The sequence below is a fragment of the Crocuta crocuta genome, unplaced genomic scaffold (assembly GCF_008692635.1).
Source record: "Crocuta crocuta isolate KB4526 unplaced genomic scaffold, BGI_CrCroc_1.0 scaffold299, whole genome shotgun sequence".
Lineage (NCBI taxonomy): Eukaryota > Metazoa > Chordata > Mammalia > Carnivora > Hyaenidae > Crocuta > Crocuta crocuta.
In genome coordinates, this window is record NW_027532747.1 from 8,380,380 (window position 1) to 8,396,817 (window position 16,438).

The following is a 16,438-nucleotide window of genomic DNA, read 5'->3' on the forward strand; positions in this document are numbered from 1 at the left end:
GCTCCTTCCAGAGGGGTGGGGGGAGATCCCTCCAGGGTGTGGGCGGGGCTCCTTCCAGGAGCGTGGGCGGGGATTCCTCCAGGAGTGTGGGCGGGACTCCCCTCGAGGGTGTGGGCGGGGCTCCCTCCAGGAGTGTGGGCGGGACTCCCCTCCAGGGTGTGGGCGGGGCTCCCCTCCTGGGGCATGGGCGGGGCTACCTCCAGGGACGTGAGCGGGCTCCTTCAGAAGTATGAGCTCCTTTCCAGGAACGTGTGCGGGGCGCCTTCTGGGAGCTAATGGTGCCTGTGAAGCACTCCAGGACTAGTAGCAGTGGGGGTAGTCAGCACCCTTAGGACCAGTGCAAGGGAAGGAAATTGTGCCATAGGAACTAGGGAGCCTAGAGAGCCCAAGACTCCAAAGAAGGGTCGCTTAGCAGGATCTGTGCTTGGAACAGCTGGAGATGAGCCCCAAAACAGGAAAGGAAGAGGAGAAACACCCCAAATTTTCTCCACGCTCCCAGGTCTCTTGAGAATGTCTCTCATTAGCCAAACCGAAGGAGCAGAAGAGTCCAGGACCAGCCCTGGGAGGCGTCAGCCCTCCAGGGCACAGAGCAGGGAGAGAGGACAGACTGGGTGAGTGGGGACAGTAAAGAGACCAGCACAGTCCCTGTCCCGTGTGCACTTGCGCCATGATCTGCATCCATCCTCTTCTGGGCAAACCCTGGGACATGGGGTGAAGACCCAGCCCTCTGCTCCTCCGGACCTCATAATCCAGAAAGGACATCTGGCACTCAAGGACCGATAGTCAGTGACAGGAGGGGGCTCCGTCCACAGTCAAGTGGAGGCAGAAATAGAGGCCAGCACTTCCAGAACTGGCCTGGAAGGAGGTCTGGGTGGGAGAGGCTTAACCCTTTGGGGGAGGGAGGAGGAGGCAGCCCATGTTACAGCCGCGGAGGAGAGCAAATGCCCCCCACTGCTGACCGAGCTGACCTCTGCTGGGGGCTTTGTAAGAGATAGCATCGTGCAAGCCAGCTGTCTGTCTGCATTTTTCTCCAGTCAGTGGAGGATTTCTTGCTCACGGCCAATTCCTTTTGGTTAATAATTCATTTGAAACATGGCTTTTCTCTCAGGAAACAAAAGCATTTCATGTCACTGTAAAACCATTAAGAGGAAAAATCAGTGATAAGCCCGGCTCTTTTTTTTAACTCTCACAGGCTGGAGTGCCTAGAAGACGATTTCCGAGAGACCTTTGTGAATGGCTCCAACACAGCCTTTGGGAGCCAGATTGCTGGGAGGATGGTTCTAGAATCAGCTGGGGTAGGAAGGTGGTTCTGGAGATGCCAGCTTGGCTTGGCATCTGGGGTGCAGGCCTCTGCAGGGATGGGAGCAGGTGCAGAAGCAGCCCCCCGCCGCACCCTTGCTGGGCATGACCTTGGGGGCACGTGGGAGGTCTAGTCAACACTGACTACACACAGACCTAGCATTCTGTGACTCAACAGACGCACCCAAAGGCCCCACTCTGTGCTGGGTGACATGGTGCTCGGGGGTAGGGCGAGGAGGGGCACCTCACCCAGACCTGAGGCCCTAGAGGTTTCTTGGAAGGTGGGGGATGGGTGTTAACCAGACCAAGGGGCTGAGAAGGGGAATAGCTCACAGTGGGACCAGCACATGTAGTGGCCTCTAGGTCCCCTGCCCATGACCCTGAACTCTCCCGGCCATGGGAACCCACACAGCTTGCATTTCGATGGCCTCCCTGCCACGAGCTGGCTGTGAGCAGCTTCTTTATTCTCAGCTGCAGGATGATCGAGCCCCAGAGCACTCTGTACCCTTCTGCCCCTCCCCAGCCTCCTCCCCACCCCCCTAGGCCTGGCACACACATGACATCAGACAGCCCGGAGTTGTTACAAGAACCCGGGACTGAGAGTTCAGAGCTCCGCGCTCCGTTCCCAGCCTCGGCCCAGCTCAGGGGGGGGGTCCCTGTCTTCCCTGGGCCTGTTTCCCTTCTCCATAAGGGCTGAGCCTTTGTTTCCATCCCTGGATGGCAAAGAGGACTGCCACAGGGCATTCCACGTCTCAGAGGTATAAATGCTGACGGAAATGCTTGCCAAGGGCTAGGCCAGGTGGCGGGGCCACACTTGCCACAGGGGCTCTGTCGTGGCCTGGGTGCTTCAGGCACAGTCCCAGCTCTCAGTGCACACACCTCCTGTGGGGAGGAGAGGGTATCTATCGATTAGACCACCCTCGGAAGGACCATGTATTACAATCAGACAGGAGTATCCGAAGGGACTAACTACCAAGGGGCGCCTGGGTGGCTCAGTCTGTTAGGCGTCCAACTTCGGCTCAGGTCATGATCTCACGGTTTGTGAGTTCAAGCCCTGAGTTGGGCTCTGTGCTGACAGCTCAGAGCCTGGAGCCTGCTTCAGATTCTGTGTTTGCCCCCACTCATGTTGTCGCTCTCTCTCTCTCTCTCTCTCTCTCTCTCTCTCTCAGAAGTGAATGAGCATTTAAAAAAAATTTTTTTTAATGTGCTGACAGCTCAGAGCCTGGAGCCTGCTTNCCTCTCTCTCTCTCTCTCTCTCTCTCTCTCTCTCAGAAGTGAATGAGCATTTAAAAAAAATTTTTTTTAATGTGCTGACAGCTCAGAGCCTGGAGCCTGCTTCAGATTCTGTGTTTGCCCCCGCTCATGTTGTCTCTCTCTCTCTTTCTCTCTCTCTCTCTCTCAGAAGTGAATGAGCATTAAAAAAAATTTTTTTTTAATGTCAGTGTGCCACAAGCCTATTAAGAACATCAGCAGCCCCCCGACTGCCCCCCCCCAGTCACATTCTTGAGAGGCAACCAGTTCTGGGTCTCAGCTCTTCTTCTGATATTTCTCTCCATAGTCTTTTTTTTTTTTTTTAATGTTTATTTATTTATTTTGAGAGAGCGAGGGAGAGCAAGGGAGGGGCAGAGAGAGAGAGGGAGAGAAAGAGAAAATCCCAAGCAGGCTCCATCCACACTGTCAGTGGAGAGCCCGACACGGGGCTCGAACTCATGAACCATGAGATCATGACCTGAGCCGAAATCAAGAGTCAGACGCTTAACTGAGCCACCCTGGCTCCCCTCTGTCCATATTCTAAGTTATGTGTTTACCACTATGAGAAGTTTTGTTTAATTTCACACATTATCTGTTGACTTTCCAGTCTGGAAGATGCAAGGCTCAGCCTCCCTACAGCACCCAGAGACGTACAAAAAACTCGCCCTCTGCCTGTCCCCTGACTACAGGTGTCTCCCGAGTGAGCGCTCAGTGACCACAGTCTCCCTTAGTGTGATGAATGTACTGTCTGCAGCTGAGTTGCCTCATGCACTGTGATGTGTTTGCTTCCCTTGGGTGAGCCTCCTCTCAGTGTGGTCTAATACCTCAGGTGATCTGTCCCTCAGTTCTGTGGTCGCCGGGAGTCTCTGTCCTCTCCAGGCGGATGGTAGCTTCCTGGGAACTTGCTACACTCGGCTCTCTCTCCTGTCTTCCGTTTCTCTCTCCCGCATGACGCCATGGTGCAGTTTTTTTCAGGACCTGTTCCTGAATTGTAGACCCCATAGCAAATCAGCCAGGGAAGTTAATTTCCTTTTTAAAATTGACATTCTCTTTGGAGTTTGCAGGGAGGGGGTTGCCAAGAAGGACTGGTTCTTACTGAATGTGTGGCGAGTAGAGAAGGCCTGGTGGCCTGGGGCTGTGGAATGCCACAGAGGGGTGGGAATGAATCTCCTGTGGTGATTCCTGTGGTGATTTGGCTCTCCTGAGCCAAAGTGAGCCTCCCAGGTCAGAGGAGGAAACTGAGGCCTGGCTGGTTCAGGTCGCAGAGGTTTCCAGCCCCTCCTCTCTTACAGCTGAGACCCTCCTGCTCCTCACTGAGGCCCCAGCTCAAATACTACCCCCTCTGACCCACATCCTGGGCTGGTCTAGATCCTTCTTCCCTGCCCAAGCCCGGGAGTTGTAGCGCTCCTTGATTCATGTTTCTGTTTTCTGCTCCAGGTACATTAATGGTGGTGTGTGTGTTTTTTTAAGGGTTTTTTTTTTTTTTAAATTTCAATTTTGAGAGAGAAAGAGACAGAGTGTGAGTAGGGGAGGAGCAGAGAGAGAGGGAGACACAGAATCCAAAGCAGGCTCCAGGCTCTGAGCTGTCAGCACAGAGCCCGACACGGGGCTCAAACTCACCAAGTGCGAGATCATGACCTGAGCTGAATTCGGATGCTCAACCGACAGAGCCATCCAGGTGCCCCATAATGTTGGTGTTTACGCATGCACATGCCCCCGTGTGTGTGAGGGACTGTGTGCACACACGCCCACACTTGCATGCCCATCAGAGGGGAAAGCGGTCATGTCTTCCACATCTCTCTCCCCTACGGTGCCTGGCGTGTTTTAACTATTCCATGACTTTCTGGCTTGTTTACATAGACTTGCCAAATTCTGCCTTTGAAATGAACAAACTCTACTTAGAATTTCAGTAAACTCATGTTTTTTTTTTTTCCTCTCCCTCTGGGTAAATGAAGTAGGATCTGCTTTTCGAGTATAACATGTGCCCGAATTTAAATGCCTGGCCCCTCCCCTTGACCATCTTGGGTGACCCCTCTGCTCCCCTCCCCCTGCTCCCCATGTCTTCAGCCTCCTCACTGTACTCAAGCTGGAGTNTCCCCTCCCCTCCCCCCCCAGCCCACACACCACCAGCCCAGCCCTCTCCCCGCTGGCCTCTGCCCAACTGTAGACTCAAGGGCAGGGCTGGGCAGGAGGAAGTTGAGAGGTGGGGCTCAGGGATTGGGGACGGGAGTGGGACGTCTTCATCCAGCCTCATGTTGCATGAACTTCTGGGAGCGAGACATTCACCTTGAATGCACTTCAGATTCCTGGAGTCTCGAGACTGGGGTTACCTCGTGCGCCAAAACCTCTTGGGCCAAGTAGAGTCAATGCCGGTGACTGGGCACTTGAGACGCATCCGTTCCTGTCTGTCACTTCTCCCTGCTGTCCCTTTACGTTCCTGTAGCAACACCACCCCAGGCGCCAAATCCAACCTCTCCAGCTTGCATGTCCCACATGCAAGTACCAGGAGTCAAGTCAAAGCCAGTGCGCTCCGAGGAGGGACTGCCTTCGGTGGGGGGCTGAGCGCGGATACATGGCCTTGGCAGCTCTGAGACCATCCGACTTCCTTCGGGACCTCGGCTGGATTCAGAGAGCTGGTGCGGGACCAAGACTCAGTCTTCTAACTCCGGGGCCGGTGCTCTTTCCTCCGGGGCCCCTGCCACCCTCCAGGGGGCGCAGGGCTCACCGTTCCCCACTGGTGGGGGCGACGCACAGGCTTCTCCTGAGTCCTCCGTGCCGCAGTATCTCATTACTATCACCTCCACAGTCCTTCTTCCAACAAGAGATTGCTCCCACCTGCCTCGGGCTGAGATGCTCATTTGGGCTCATTTATCCCCCACCGCGCCCCCAAAAGGGACCCACCTGCTCTGGCGGCTGATGAAATCCTGTCCTGGCGGGAGCACGGGTGCAGCAGGGACGAGCTCTTTGTGCACCGGGGACCCATGGCCGTGCAGGCCAGTCATTGACAGAAAGGCAGGCAGATTGTGGGTGCGCTCAGGGCCAGGGGGAAAGTCCCTGCTTCCTGGGGGCCATCCCTCTCTGAACTCATCTCTCCAGACATGCTGGGTGGGAGGAGGTGGGGCAGGGCGAGGGGAGAGACCGGACCCCTGCTTTAAGGAGTCCTCACTGCTCCCCACGGCGCTCAGAAGAGATCCAGGTGCCCGGCCCTGCTGGCTGGGTCCCAGGGGCGAGCAGAAGCCGGGAGACTCGCAGACGCCAGCCTTCGCCTTGCTCAGCCTGGGGCGGCTCAACAAGGAAGCCCTGGAGAAGGTCCCACAGTGGGTCCGGCTGGAGCGTGAGGGCGCCGATGGCTGCGTCCCCGACTCCCCTTCACCCAGGTGCTAGGGGAAAAGCGTGCTGGGCTGGAAAGGAGGCCGCTGCTTCTCCTGGTCGATGACTCCCGTGGTGGCTTGGAAGGGCTCTTTCTGGCTTCTTGACCCAGGTTTGGAGAGGTCTGCAGGCTACATAGGCATCTCATCGTGGAAGGGGGTGTGCGTTTGTGAGGGGCTGTGTATGGACGTGCCTGTGTGTGCTGCTGTGTGTATAGGTGGGGTGGGCTGTGTATGGACGTGCGTGCGTGCCTGTGTGTGCTGCTGCGTATAGGTGGGGTGGGCTGCGTATGTGTATGGGTGTGTTTGTGTGTGTGTCTTTCGGGGAAGATGGATGCCTTTGGAAGAAGGAGTCTGAGACCAATACCCTTGACTAAGAGCAGCTCCTTCCGCTGGGCGCGTGAGCCCAGAAGCGAACCAGGCAGCTCTCCCTTCTCAGGGTGGGACCTGTCATCCTCGTCAGCTGGGCCCGAGATGGGCACTTGGGTCCTGGCCCCCCCTGCCCGAGCCCGACGTGCGGGCGGAGGCGGTCCTGCCGAGGCTCTGGCTCGTGGCATGAGCCCCCCGAGCTGTCTACACGGTGCCCCGTGTAAAGAACGAGCAGTGCCTGCTGCTGGCCGGGCCGGGGGCGAGGGGGGAAGGGGTCTCAGCGTGGAGAACCCACCCTCCGGCAGGCAGGAATCCTGAACATGCCAGGAAAAGCTCACTTCCCTCTCTCTTGGTTTTAGGAACCAGGCCTTGTAGGGGGCCATCCGCGGCCATCTCCTCCTGCACCGGGGTGCGCGTGCCTTACTTTGGGTTAGCGGGACCAGCCCTGGCTGGCTCACGGCACTGCACTGCAGAGCCACACTGGGTCCCAGCGGGCCTCTCTGGCCTTTCCGGAGCCCCCCGGGCGCACATTAGGTAGGAAGTCTGTGCAGACTAGAGAGCGCTGGCTGTTGCCGGCTGACAGGACGGCTCCCAGCTGGCACCTTTCCAATAGCAGTACTGAGAGCTAACCGACACTTATGGAGCACTTGCTGTATGCCAGATGCTTATCTAAGTGCTTGACCTGCATTAACGTACCTAATTCTCCCAGCAAACCTATGAAATGGACACCCTTATTGTGCCCATTTTATAGACCAGGAAACTGAGGCATAGGGAGGTTAAGGGGCTTGCTCAAGGTCACACGGCTAGCAGGGGTGGGGCCTGGGTGCCCTGAGCCATGACATCCCAGCACTTGGGCAGCGTCACCCTGAAGTGCCCCGTTAGTGGAAGGGAGGTGGGGGGAGGGACGAGGTAGAGCCTTCTCGGTCTGTAGATAAAACCCCAGATTCCACTGGGCTTATGTGAATCCCAGACAGGCTTTGGGAGTGGCCCGAGGCAGCAGCCCAGGGAGTAGAATGGTTGAGGGCTCAGTTCTAGTAGAGAACGGGAGCAGACCAAGCCCATTTCTCAGGAGAAACTTTGGGACACTAACCCCTGCCCTCGCCACGCCCAGGCTCTTGGAATGTTCCTGTAGGGGGCGCTGTGCCAGCCACAGGTGCTACTCTGCTGGGTGGAGCCCTACCCAGACTTCTGTCCAGGAACAATGCTGGTCTTGGGCTGGGAGGCTGGCTGGGGCCATTGAGACGGCCCTGGGGCTGCCTCCTGGCCCCGCCCTCAGTGTCCCTCTGGCCGGGCTTGCTTCCTGCCAGGCCCTCTGGGCCAACATTTCCCTCTAAGGCCCCGAGAACGCAAAGGGATGTCCTAGTCAGCAGCCTGGCTTTAGAAATGTCACCTCTTCTCCTGGCAGAAGTCCTGCAGATTTCCTACCTTCACCCTAAAAAGCGGAAACTCTTTGCCCTCCATGCTTTGCCCATTTCCGTGGGAGTTCCAGATGCACCTCTCCATTATCCACTCTTTTTTTTTTTTAATGTTTTTATTTATTTCTAGGAGNCCATTATCCACTCTTGAAGACGCTTCGGCCTCATCTCCCCTGACCTGGACCCCTTCCAGTTGATTTTTCAGACCTAGCCCATAACCAAATATTTGTTAGGGAGAAAAGCAGTGATGCAGTGTGGGTTTGGGCTCAGAGATTTTTGCCTGTTAATATTTTCTGGAATCCCGATCCCGATGTCCATCACCTCCCCACCCCAACCCCTGCTTCATATATTGATGATAAATGTAGGAAGCTCCCTTAAGTCCATCGATGGCCTCATGGCGAGAGCAACACAGGATCTCACTGTGAGAAGGTGCACCCTCCACCCAATTTTCCGGGCCATGCAAACTCAGAGTCGGAAAGGAAGCCCACCCAGCAGAGTGAGAGCTGCTTGAAGCCCCTGGGGAATGGTGAGTGGGCACCGGGGAGACAGGAAGGAGACTGAGGGAGAAAGGGCCCAGGGGCAGAGGTTGGCTCAGAAACTGTATTTCCATAAGCTCATAACAAACAAGGCAACTCATCTGACCTCTACATACCTGGGGGTTCCAGAAAGTATCTGGAGCCTCTAAATAAGTGGGGTTCTTGGGATATGCTGGGTTAAAGCAAAATGGGCTTCTTGACTCTTGAGAACTTTTGGAATTCTCCGGGAGCAGGGAGGTAGAAGGCCTTTCCAAGCTGACGGGACCACAGAGCCCGTTTGTGGGGATGCTGCCTGCTGGGGGTTCTGACTTAAGGGAAAGATGTCTGGACCAGGATATGGTAGGAGCAGGTGGTGGTCCAGGCCATAGCACCGACCAGCTGGGGACCCTCGGGCGAGTCACAGCTATCCCTAAGCCTCAGTTTCCCCAGATATTGAATCTCTTAACCCCAGGCCGAGCTTCCTCAGGGGACCATACTGAGAGGGGACAGGAACATCTGTAGCTGAGAGTGCTTTGTACAGTGTACACGGGAGGCAGTGCTGGTTTGCATCTCACATTTCTAGAAGCCACTGTGGCTGAGCCTGACACCCAAAATGAATGCACTTGGGTTTCTCTCTGTGTTTTGTGAGCTCGTTCTACAGCAAGAAAAAAAGGGAAGGGAAGTTACTAGATTTGATTTCAGGGTATTGTCTCTGAACGGGCCTGAAAATCCCACCCTTAAAACTACTGATAATCACCTTGCAGACTCTGCCCCCCCAAACGAATTCACCTGAGACTTTATCCCATGGGCAGCCAACTAGGCTCCAAGTACCAGTCCTCAGGCTGGGTTCCGGGAGGCTCTGGGGACATTTGAGAAGGCAGAAGCAATCGATCACCGACCAGGCTTTCAGAGATGGCCTTAGACATTCAGTTAAGACACTACACAGCAAAGGCCAGTTCAGGCTCAGCCCCAGCGTTCCTGGGGACAGAGGGGAGTGAGCTACGGCCCCGCGGGCCTCACATTCACCCGAATAACAACAGTGTTGTGACATGGGCTTGGGCTCCACGGTGTGTGTGGCCTAGATCGGGAGACTGTAGCCAGGGGCCGGGAGCACTCCTGAACCAGCCAGGAGAGGAGGTGGGATTGGAGCCAGGCCAGAAAGCAGTACTGCACATTCAGAACCTCTGCAAGTGAGCAAGAACCTTCTCAAAGCCTCCCACCCAGCCTTCCCGGGCCTTGTTTGTATGGGAGGAATGGCTTTTGGGGTTAAATAGCCTCTGGAATGGTCTTCAAATGGCCCTACATGAAATGCTTGAGAACCACTAGTGTGCACTTAGTTAGTTTGGACATTCACTGTTACATCACCATCACCATCGACGCAGCCATAACCACCACCACCATCACCCCATAACCATAACCGCCACCATCGACACAACCATAAACATCACCACCATCACCACCATTACCATAACCCTGCTATCGACCATGACCATAACCACCATCACCACCACCATTACCATAATCGCTGCCAATGACATAACCATAACCACCACTACCACCATCATCACCCCCATTACCGTAACCACATCACCATCACCTCCACCGCCAACTCCACCATGACAACCTCCTTCAACACCACCACCACCTCCACCGCCATGTCCACCCCATTACTATCCCCACCGCCCCAGGCCACCATCACCACCGCCAGCATCAACCTCCCCGCCATCCTCTTCATCACCTTTTCCATGTACCTGTGACCACACAGGGGCAAGGCTACAAAATCCACCCTCTACACCTGCAAATATGCATCTTCACGTCCGTTTGCTCATCGTCGGAGATCAACCAAAGCCTGACTGTGTGTCCTACGAGGCTGACGCTAGGTTCTCCGCTCTCATTTGTCCCAAAGAGCCCTAGTTCATGCCTAGTGTCCCTGCTTCATTATTAACAGCTCTCCTCTCTCACTCTCAATTGTGCCCTGGTGCGCACGGCACTTATGTGGGCCCCCCTCGTTAAGACTCCCCCCACCCAGCTCCTAATCGGCTCCCACAAGTACCAGTAGCCATGGATGCTAACCCAGAACAGAGTCTGCTGGCCTGACTCGAGGGCCATGATGCCCCCAGCCGAGCCATTTGTCCTTAATGGTGTCCCTGCCTCCCCTCCCAGGAAACCCCTGAGGAAAGAGGAGAACGGCACCAGCGCTGCTGAGTATCCCATGGCCTCCTCGCAGAGCCACAAAGGCGTGGACGTGAACAACGCCGTGGTGTGAGTCTGCAGACCCCGGCCCCGCTGGCCAGAGGGGCACATTGGTGGCTTTGGCGGACACGGGAAAGCAGGACACCAGCTGACTCTGGGCTTGTCCAGGACTTCCAAAGGAGACACCGTCCCATTCCCCGCCCGCCCCTGGCCAGCGCGCGGGCAGGGACAGTGTGGACGCCGGGCTCACCTGCACGTGGCACCCGGGGCGGCGCCGCCACAAACGCTCTCCGTGTCTCTTCTCCATCTTGTATTTGATTTACTGTCTCCCAACTGTGCTCTGACAAAGGCAGGGAGTCTGTCTGTCTGCAGGGGTGGGGGGGCATCCTGCTTTAGCCACGAGAAAGGTGGTCCTTTCAAAAAACCCCTCCTCCTCCCCAGGAAGACTGCTTGCTCCCCAGTCACCATGCGTCCCAACAGAAGCCATCGGCACAGCCATGAGATGTCCCCTTCCAAAGGTGCTTCCCACACATCTCTCTGTCACCCCCTCGGCGACTGTCTTTAGTCTTCGGGGCCTGCCTCCTTCCTCTCTGTTCCCTCCCACACCCCAGGCCCCTGGCCCTTGACTTCTGACCCCTGCTACAGGGGGCTGTGAGCCCAGCCTGCAAGGTCCTCTCCTGACTGAGCAGACAGAGGGGCTCTTTTTCACCCAGAGCTAGTGTCTGACCTTCCAGAAGCAAAACAACTCACTGAACGCCAGGCCAAGGACCCGGGAGGGAAAGCGGCCCCTCTGCCCATTCGCAGACCCACACTTGATCCTCGCGGAAACTGACGCCTCCATGTGAGCCAGGCCCTGCCTTCACCCGGCAGAGGCCACCACTCGTGCCAAGCCCAGCACTTTGGGTTAGGCTGACCCGGCCTGGCGCTGGGTCTCCCCGATGACCCCCTAAGGCCCTGACCAGGTACTCAGACCCTCTCCGGGGAGTCCCCAGCCTCCCCTCACCTGAAGGAGGTGGTGCTCTCCCAGCGGCCACCTTTGCATGTCTTCTGTTCTAAAAGTGCTGAAAACGCCCCGGGGTTGGTGGATGAAGGGAAGGAAGGAGAGGGAGAGAGAGGGCCATCCACACCTGGTGATCCTGGTCCCCCGGCCTGTTTCCCAGGTGGCCACCCGCCCTGTGGGCACATCACTAGGCCCGTGGGGACAGCGTGGTCTGGCATCGCCTGGATTGGGAGAGCACTCCTGACCCCACGGTGCCGTCCCCTCCCGTGCACTCGCTCGGAAGGAAGGCACATTTAACGGTTCCGCTCTCTCCATGAAGGAGCTGAGCTAGGTGGACCCCGCCCACTTTCCAGACCACCGGTGTGGTTCTCTGAAAGGTACTTGGGCCACGGTGAGGCTCTGCCATCCAGGTAAGCCGGGCAAGACAGTAAACAAGTCCCTGTTTGGGCAGAGCCTTGGAGAGCCACCTTGTAAATCCCTTTGCCCACGGAGCTGTGTTCCATTGCGTTTCGGAGAGCAGAGGGGAGAAGGTGAGTTTGCTGTGACCCTCACCCGGTCCTTCCCGCAGGTCAGCAGAGCAGGCTGAGGACAGACCCAGGCCCATACCCTCCCAGAAAGGGTTCTTTCCTCTTTTTGGTTTTCCTTCTGTGTGAGGACCCGGTTTGGGTTTGCATTCGCGTTTTGCTTTCCCTGCCTACCTTAGCGTGGCACAGTGCCACCGGTGGCCTTCGTCGCTGCCCCGAGGGGGTGTGGGGTCTGCAGCAAGGTGCTTTCCCTTACTTCCCGTAGCCTGCCGCTGAGTCCCCTGCATGTTCCCTGAGCAGACACCCAGGCAGGACCCCAGCTCCATGCACACACCACCTTGGCCTCGGAAGCGATGGGAAGGCACCTTGGGTCAGAGGGGAAGGTCCTGGGGAAGGGGTCATGAAGTGCTGGGCATCTGGCCTGGGGAGACGTCAAGGGAGGCAGGGAGCAGCCCAGCCTTGCACCACTCTGTGGGTCCCACCTTCCCTGACCCTGGCTGAAACCTGGGGGGTTTTACACTTGGTCTCACCCTTCGGGGCTTCCCAATCCACCCTTGGCATCCCCTTCATTCTGGGGCCAGTATCCCCTTCCCTGGGGACACAGCCAGGGCTCCGTGAAAAGTTTGTGGATAAATTTCCCCCAAGTTGGGTTTGTAAAGTCTTTTCTCGCTCAGCTTGTGAAAACCAAGAGAAGAATCCAGTTTTTAAAAAAGAATTCGCCCCCCTCCCTCAAACCCAGAACTGGCCATTTGGATACTGTCACATGTGTCGCAAGAGAGCCTCACTGGATTCTTCACTTAAGTGACAAGAAGCATCCGTAAAACCACACCACCCTGGTATTTGAAATCAGAACTTTTATTTAAGGAATGTATCTGCAGCCCCTAAACTCAGACCAATCTTCAGGCGAGCCCAAACCTTGAGGTCGAGAACGAAATGCACATTTCTTCTCTGCGTTTTCTCAAATAGGTATTTTTTAACTGTCTCCTAGTTGAGCCCAACTTAGAATGGCATATAGGATCTCCAAGAGTTTTTAGGTGTTACTGAGAAGCTTCTAAAGCAAGTTTTGGAAGAGAGACTAATAGCTGTAAAAATATAGACATATATATTATATATAGTTATATATATATTTAAAGAGATATCTATATCTATATAAAATTACTGTACTCTCTGAATCTGTACAAAGTCTGACTTAAACAGCCCAGGTAGTATGGGATATCTAATGCATGAATGTAAATATCCTGAGATCTGCCTTCCTCACAATGTGCCGTGTGCATACAGGGAGACGACTTGTGTCTCTCGTTCTGTCTCAATGGACAAATGTACGAGCCGGTGCCGTCTTGTCCACCAGCGAGCCACTAATGTGGATTTCATGCTGAGACCACACAGGGTGAAGGACCCACAGCATTGCGGGGGGAGGGGGAGGCGGACTGGATGCTACTTATGAGGAAGAAAGTACCATGCCTTTTTTATTTTCAATAAAAATATACTTATAAAGACGATTGTCGGTTGTCTTTTGTGGCTGGGGTCTGGTCCTGGGCAGTGGGGGGGAGGCATGGGAAGGAGAGAGGGGGCTGAGTGTGGGGTGTGACCCTGCCTTCTGCCTGGTCATAAACCCAGGGTGGCGTTTGCTTCATTTCCATATGGTTTCATCACAATACCCAAGACTGGCATTTATGGGGACGCCAAGGTACACAACCTTGTCTCTCCTCCCCTGCCCTTGGCCATCTTGATCCTTGACTCAGTTGAGAAGATCAACTGTCCCAGTTTGCCTGGGACTGGTTTACCTAAAATACCACACTTCCAGAAGCGCTCAGGTGGCTCCGTCAGTTACGTATCCTACTTCGGCTCAGGTCATGATCTCACAGTTCCTGAGCTCGAGCCCCGTGTTGGACTCAGAGCCTGGAGCCTGCTTGGGATCCTGTGTCTCCCTCTCTCTCTGCCCCTCCCCAGCTCTGTCTCTCTCTCTCTCTCTCTCTCAAAAATAAATTTTTAGAAAACATTAAAAATTTTTAAGAAGAAAAAACTAGCAGCAGCTAGGAATTTTTCCATGTTGCTCCTTGCATCCCCACCCTCCACCTCCTCATTTAAAATCAAATGTCCCCCTTTCTAGACTCTCTGACACAGGGATAACATCATTCCGATCAGGGATTCCTAGAAGGCCATGCCCTGCTGCAGAGAGGGGTGCTCTGACGGTGACCTTACAGGCTGGCGGACATTCTGCTCACGTGGGCTCACAGCCTGGAAGCGAACCCAACCCAGGGAAGTACACTCCCTGCCCAGGAGCACGGAGGGCTCCAGAGGGTATGAGGTCATTCTAAGCTGGCCTCAAAGAGCAGGGCTGAGGAAGAGGTGGTGCGTGGGGCACGTGTTCTGTGTGATTCCTGCGTTAAACGCCACTGACTTCTGCCCAGAGGTTTGCCCTTAACCCTTCAAACAGGATATATTCTCAGGGGCTCGTGTGTTCTTTATGAGAACTTAATTTGCTATTTCATTTTTATGTCAAACTTCAAAAAATATGTGATAAGGATGCCTGGATCATGGGAGTACACACAGAGATTTTCAGAGCCCATATCAGTGTTCACAGCCCGATGGTGACAAATGGCACTATGGTAATCCCGGTGGGTGATGAAGCCAGCTGGGCACCATGGCTGGCTTGCCCCCCCTCTGCCAGGCCTCAGCGTGAGTCGTGCCTGGACTGTGCCTTGAGCCATCTCCCTTCTGTGTCCCCCCCACACTCTCCCAGCAAGCTGGTCCAGGCCCCGGGCTGCAAATCCCTTCGTAGGCGCCTGACTCCACGTGTCACTCCAGCCCCAACTGCCCTGTCACCTCCAGACTTGGGTTTGTCCTGCTGCTCACTTCCTGTGAAGAGGTGGCTCATCGCGGCCCAGCAGGTCTCCTGGCTCCCCCTCCATTGCCCCGAGCCATCCCACCTTCCTCGGCTCCACGCATGGCCTCCTGGGCCACCACCGTGTCTCACTGCAAACCCTGATGGCCGTGCTTTATGCCTCTGTGTCTTGGACCAAAGAGCGATCAGTCAGCAACTCCTACCACCTCCCATCTCCATATCTCTGAGATCCAGCCACATAACTCAGCTCCTCCTACCCCAGTCTAAGCCACCACAGCTTCCTGCCTGGATTGCAGTGAGATCCCGACCTCCGCTCCCTGCTTCTGAACTCCGTTGTCCCCACCATCAGCTCCCACAAAAGCTGGGGATCTTTATGAAACACAGGTCAGATCATACATGAATTAAAAACCTGCCCACGGGGGCACCCGGGTGGCTCAGTCCGTTGAGCGTCCAGCTCTTGGTTTTGGCGCAAGTCTTGATCTCTCAGTCTGTGGGGTTGAGCCCTGTGTCTGGCTCTGCGCTGACAGTATGAAGTCTGTCTGGGATTCTTTCCCTCTCTCTCTGCCCCTCCCCTGCTCTCCCTCCCTCAAAATAAATAATCATTAAAAAAAAAAACAAACAAACCGGCCCCAACTTCTTACAATTATAACAAAAGCCACGCTCCTTCCCTTGGCTCGTAAGGCCCTTCCTGACCTGGCCATTGCTTCTCTCTCACCCTCAACCCCTGGCCCTTCCCCTTGTTCTCCCCACTCGTGGCCACCCTGGCCTTCCTGCGGTTCCTTATGTGCCAGCTGATGTCCTTACATCTTTCCCCAGTGGTCACCTTGTGGCTTTCTTAGGCCACCTAAGTCATTCTCTATTCTATTGCCTTAGTTTATTTCAGTACAGCACTTCTCACCCCTAAAAACCCTTGCTGACACATGCATGCATTTACTATCTTTCTCCTCCCATTATACTAGAATGCACCTGGGGTGCCTGGAGGGCTCAGTCGGTTAAGCATCTAACTCTTAATTTCGGCTCAGGTCGTTATCTCATGGGCTGCATTGGGCTCTGCACTGAGCATGGAGCCTACTTGGGATTCTTTCTCTCTCTCTCTCTCTCTCAAAATAAATAAAGAAAACATTTACAAAACATGGAAGGTGCCTGCGGCGCCTGACTGGCTCAGTTGGTTAGGCATCTGATTTTGGCTCAGATCATTTCACGGTTCATGGGTTCGAGCCCCACATTGGGCTCTGTGCTGACAGCTCAGAGCCTGAAGCCTGCTTTGGATTCTGTCTCCCTCTCTCTGTATACTTCCCCTACTTGCATTCTGTCTGTCTGTCTGTCTCTCCCTCTCTCTCTCAAAAATAACCATTAAAAAAATTTTTTTTAAAAATAGAAGGTGTCTGAGAACAGGAACCCACACTGGTGTTTGGTGTTATTCATTGCCAAATCTCTGGCCCCTCAAACATTGCCTGGGCACAAGAAATACTTGTAGAATTAATTAATTAACTGTGGGTTATGAATTTAACACCATGCACACAGCATAAAGAAAAAAAATACAGCATTTTATTGCACGTAACTTTTGAGAGTCTCCACCTCATTGTGGATGGAGGTAGAAAAACCTGGGTTTGCAAAATTAATGGGATTCAGGCCTCTTCCTGGGTCTCTTTGGATGAC

At 54.9% G+C, this 16,438-nt stretch overlaps 1 protein-coding gene across 1 annotated transcript in view; it reads left to right on the forward strand.

The window, feature by feature from the left end:
• Positions 1-13,390, forward strand: part of PRIMA1 (proline rich membrane anchor 1) — a 61,950-nt gene extending 48,560 nt beyond the window's left edge. Inside the window, exon 6 of the mRNA XM_077780958.1 lies at positions 10,381-13,390. Within this exon, the coding sequence (XP_077637084.1) occupies positions 10,381-10,483 (103 nt within the window). The 3' untranslated portion in view covers positions 10,484-13,390. The remainder of the gene's footprint in view (positions 1-10,380) is intronic.
• The last annotated feature ends 3,048 nt before the right edge of the window (positions 13,391-16,438 follow it).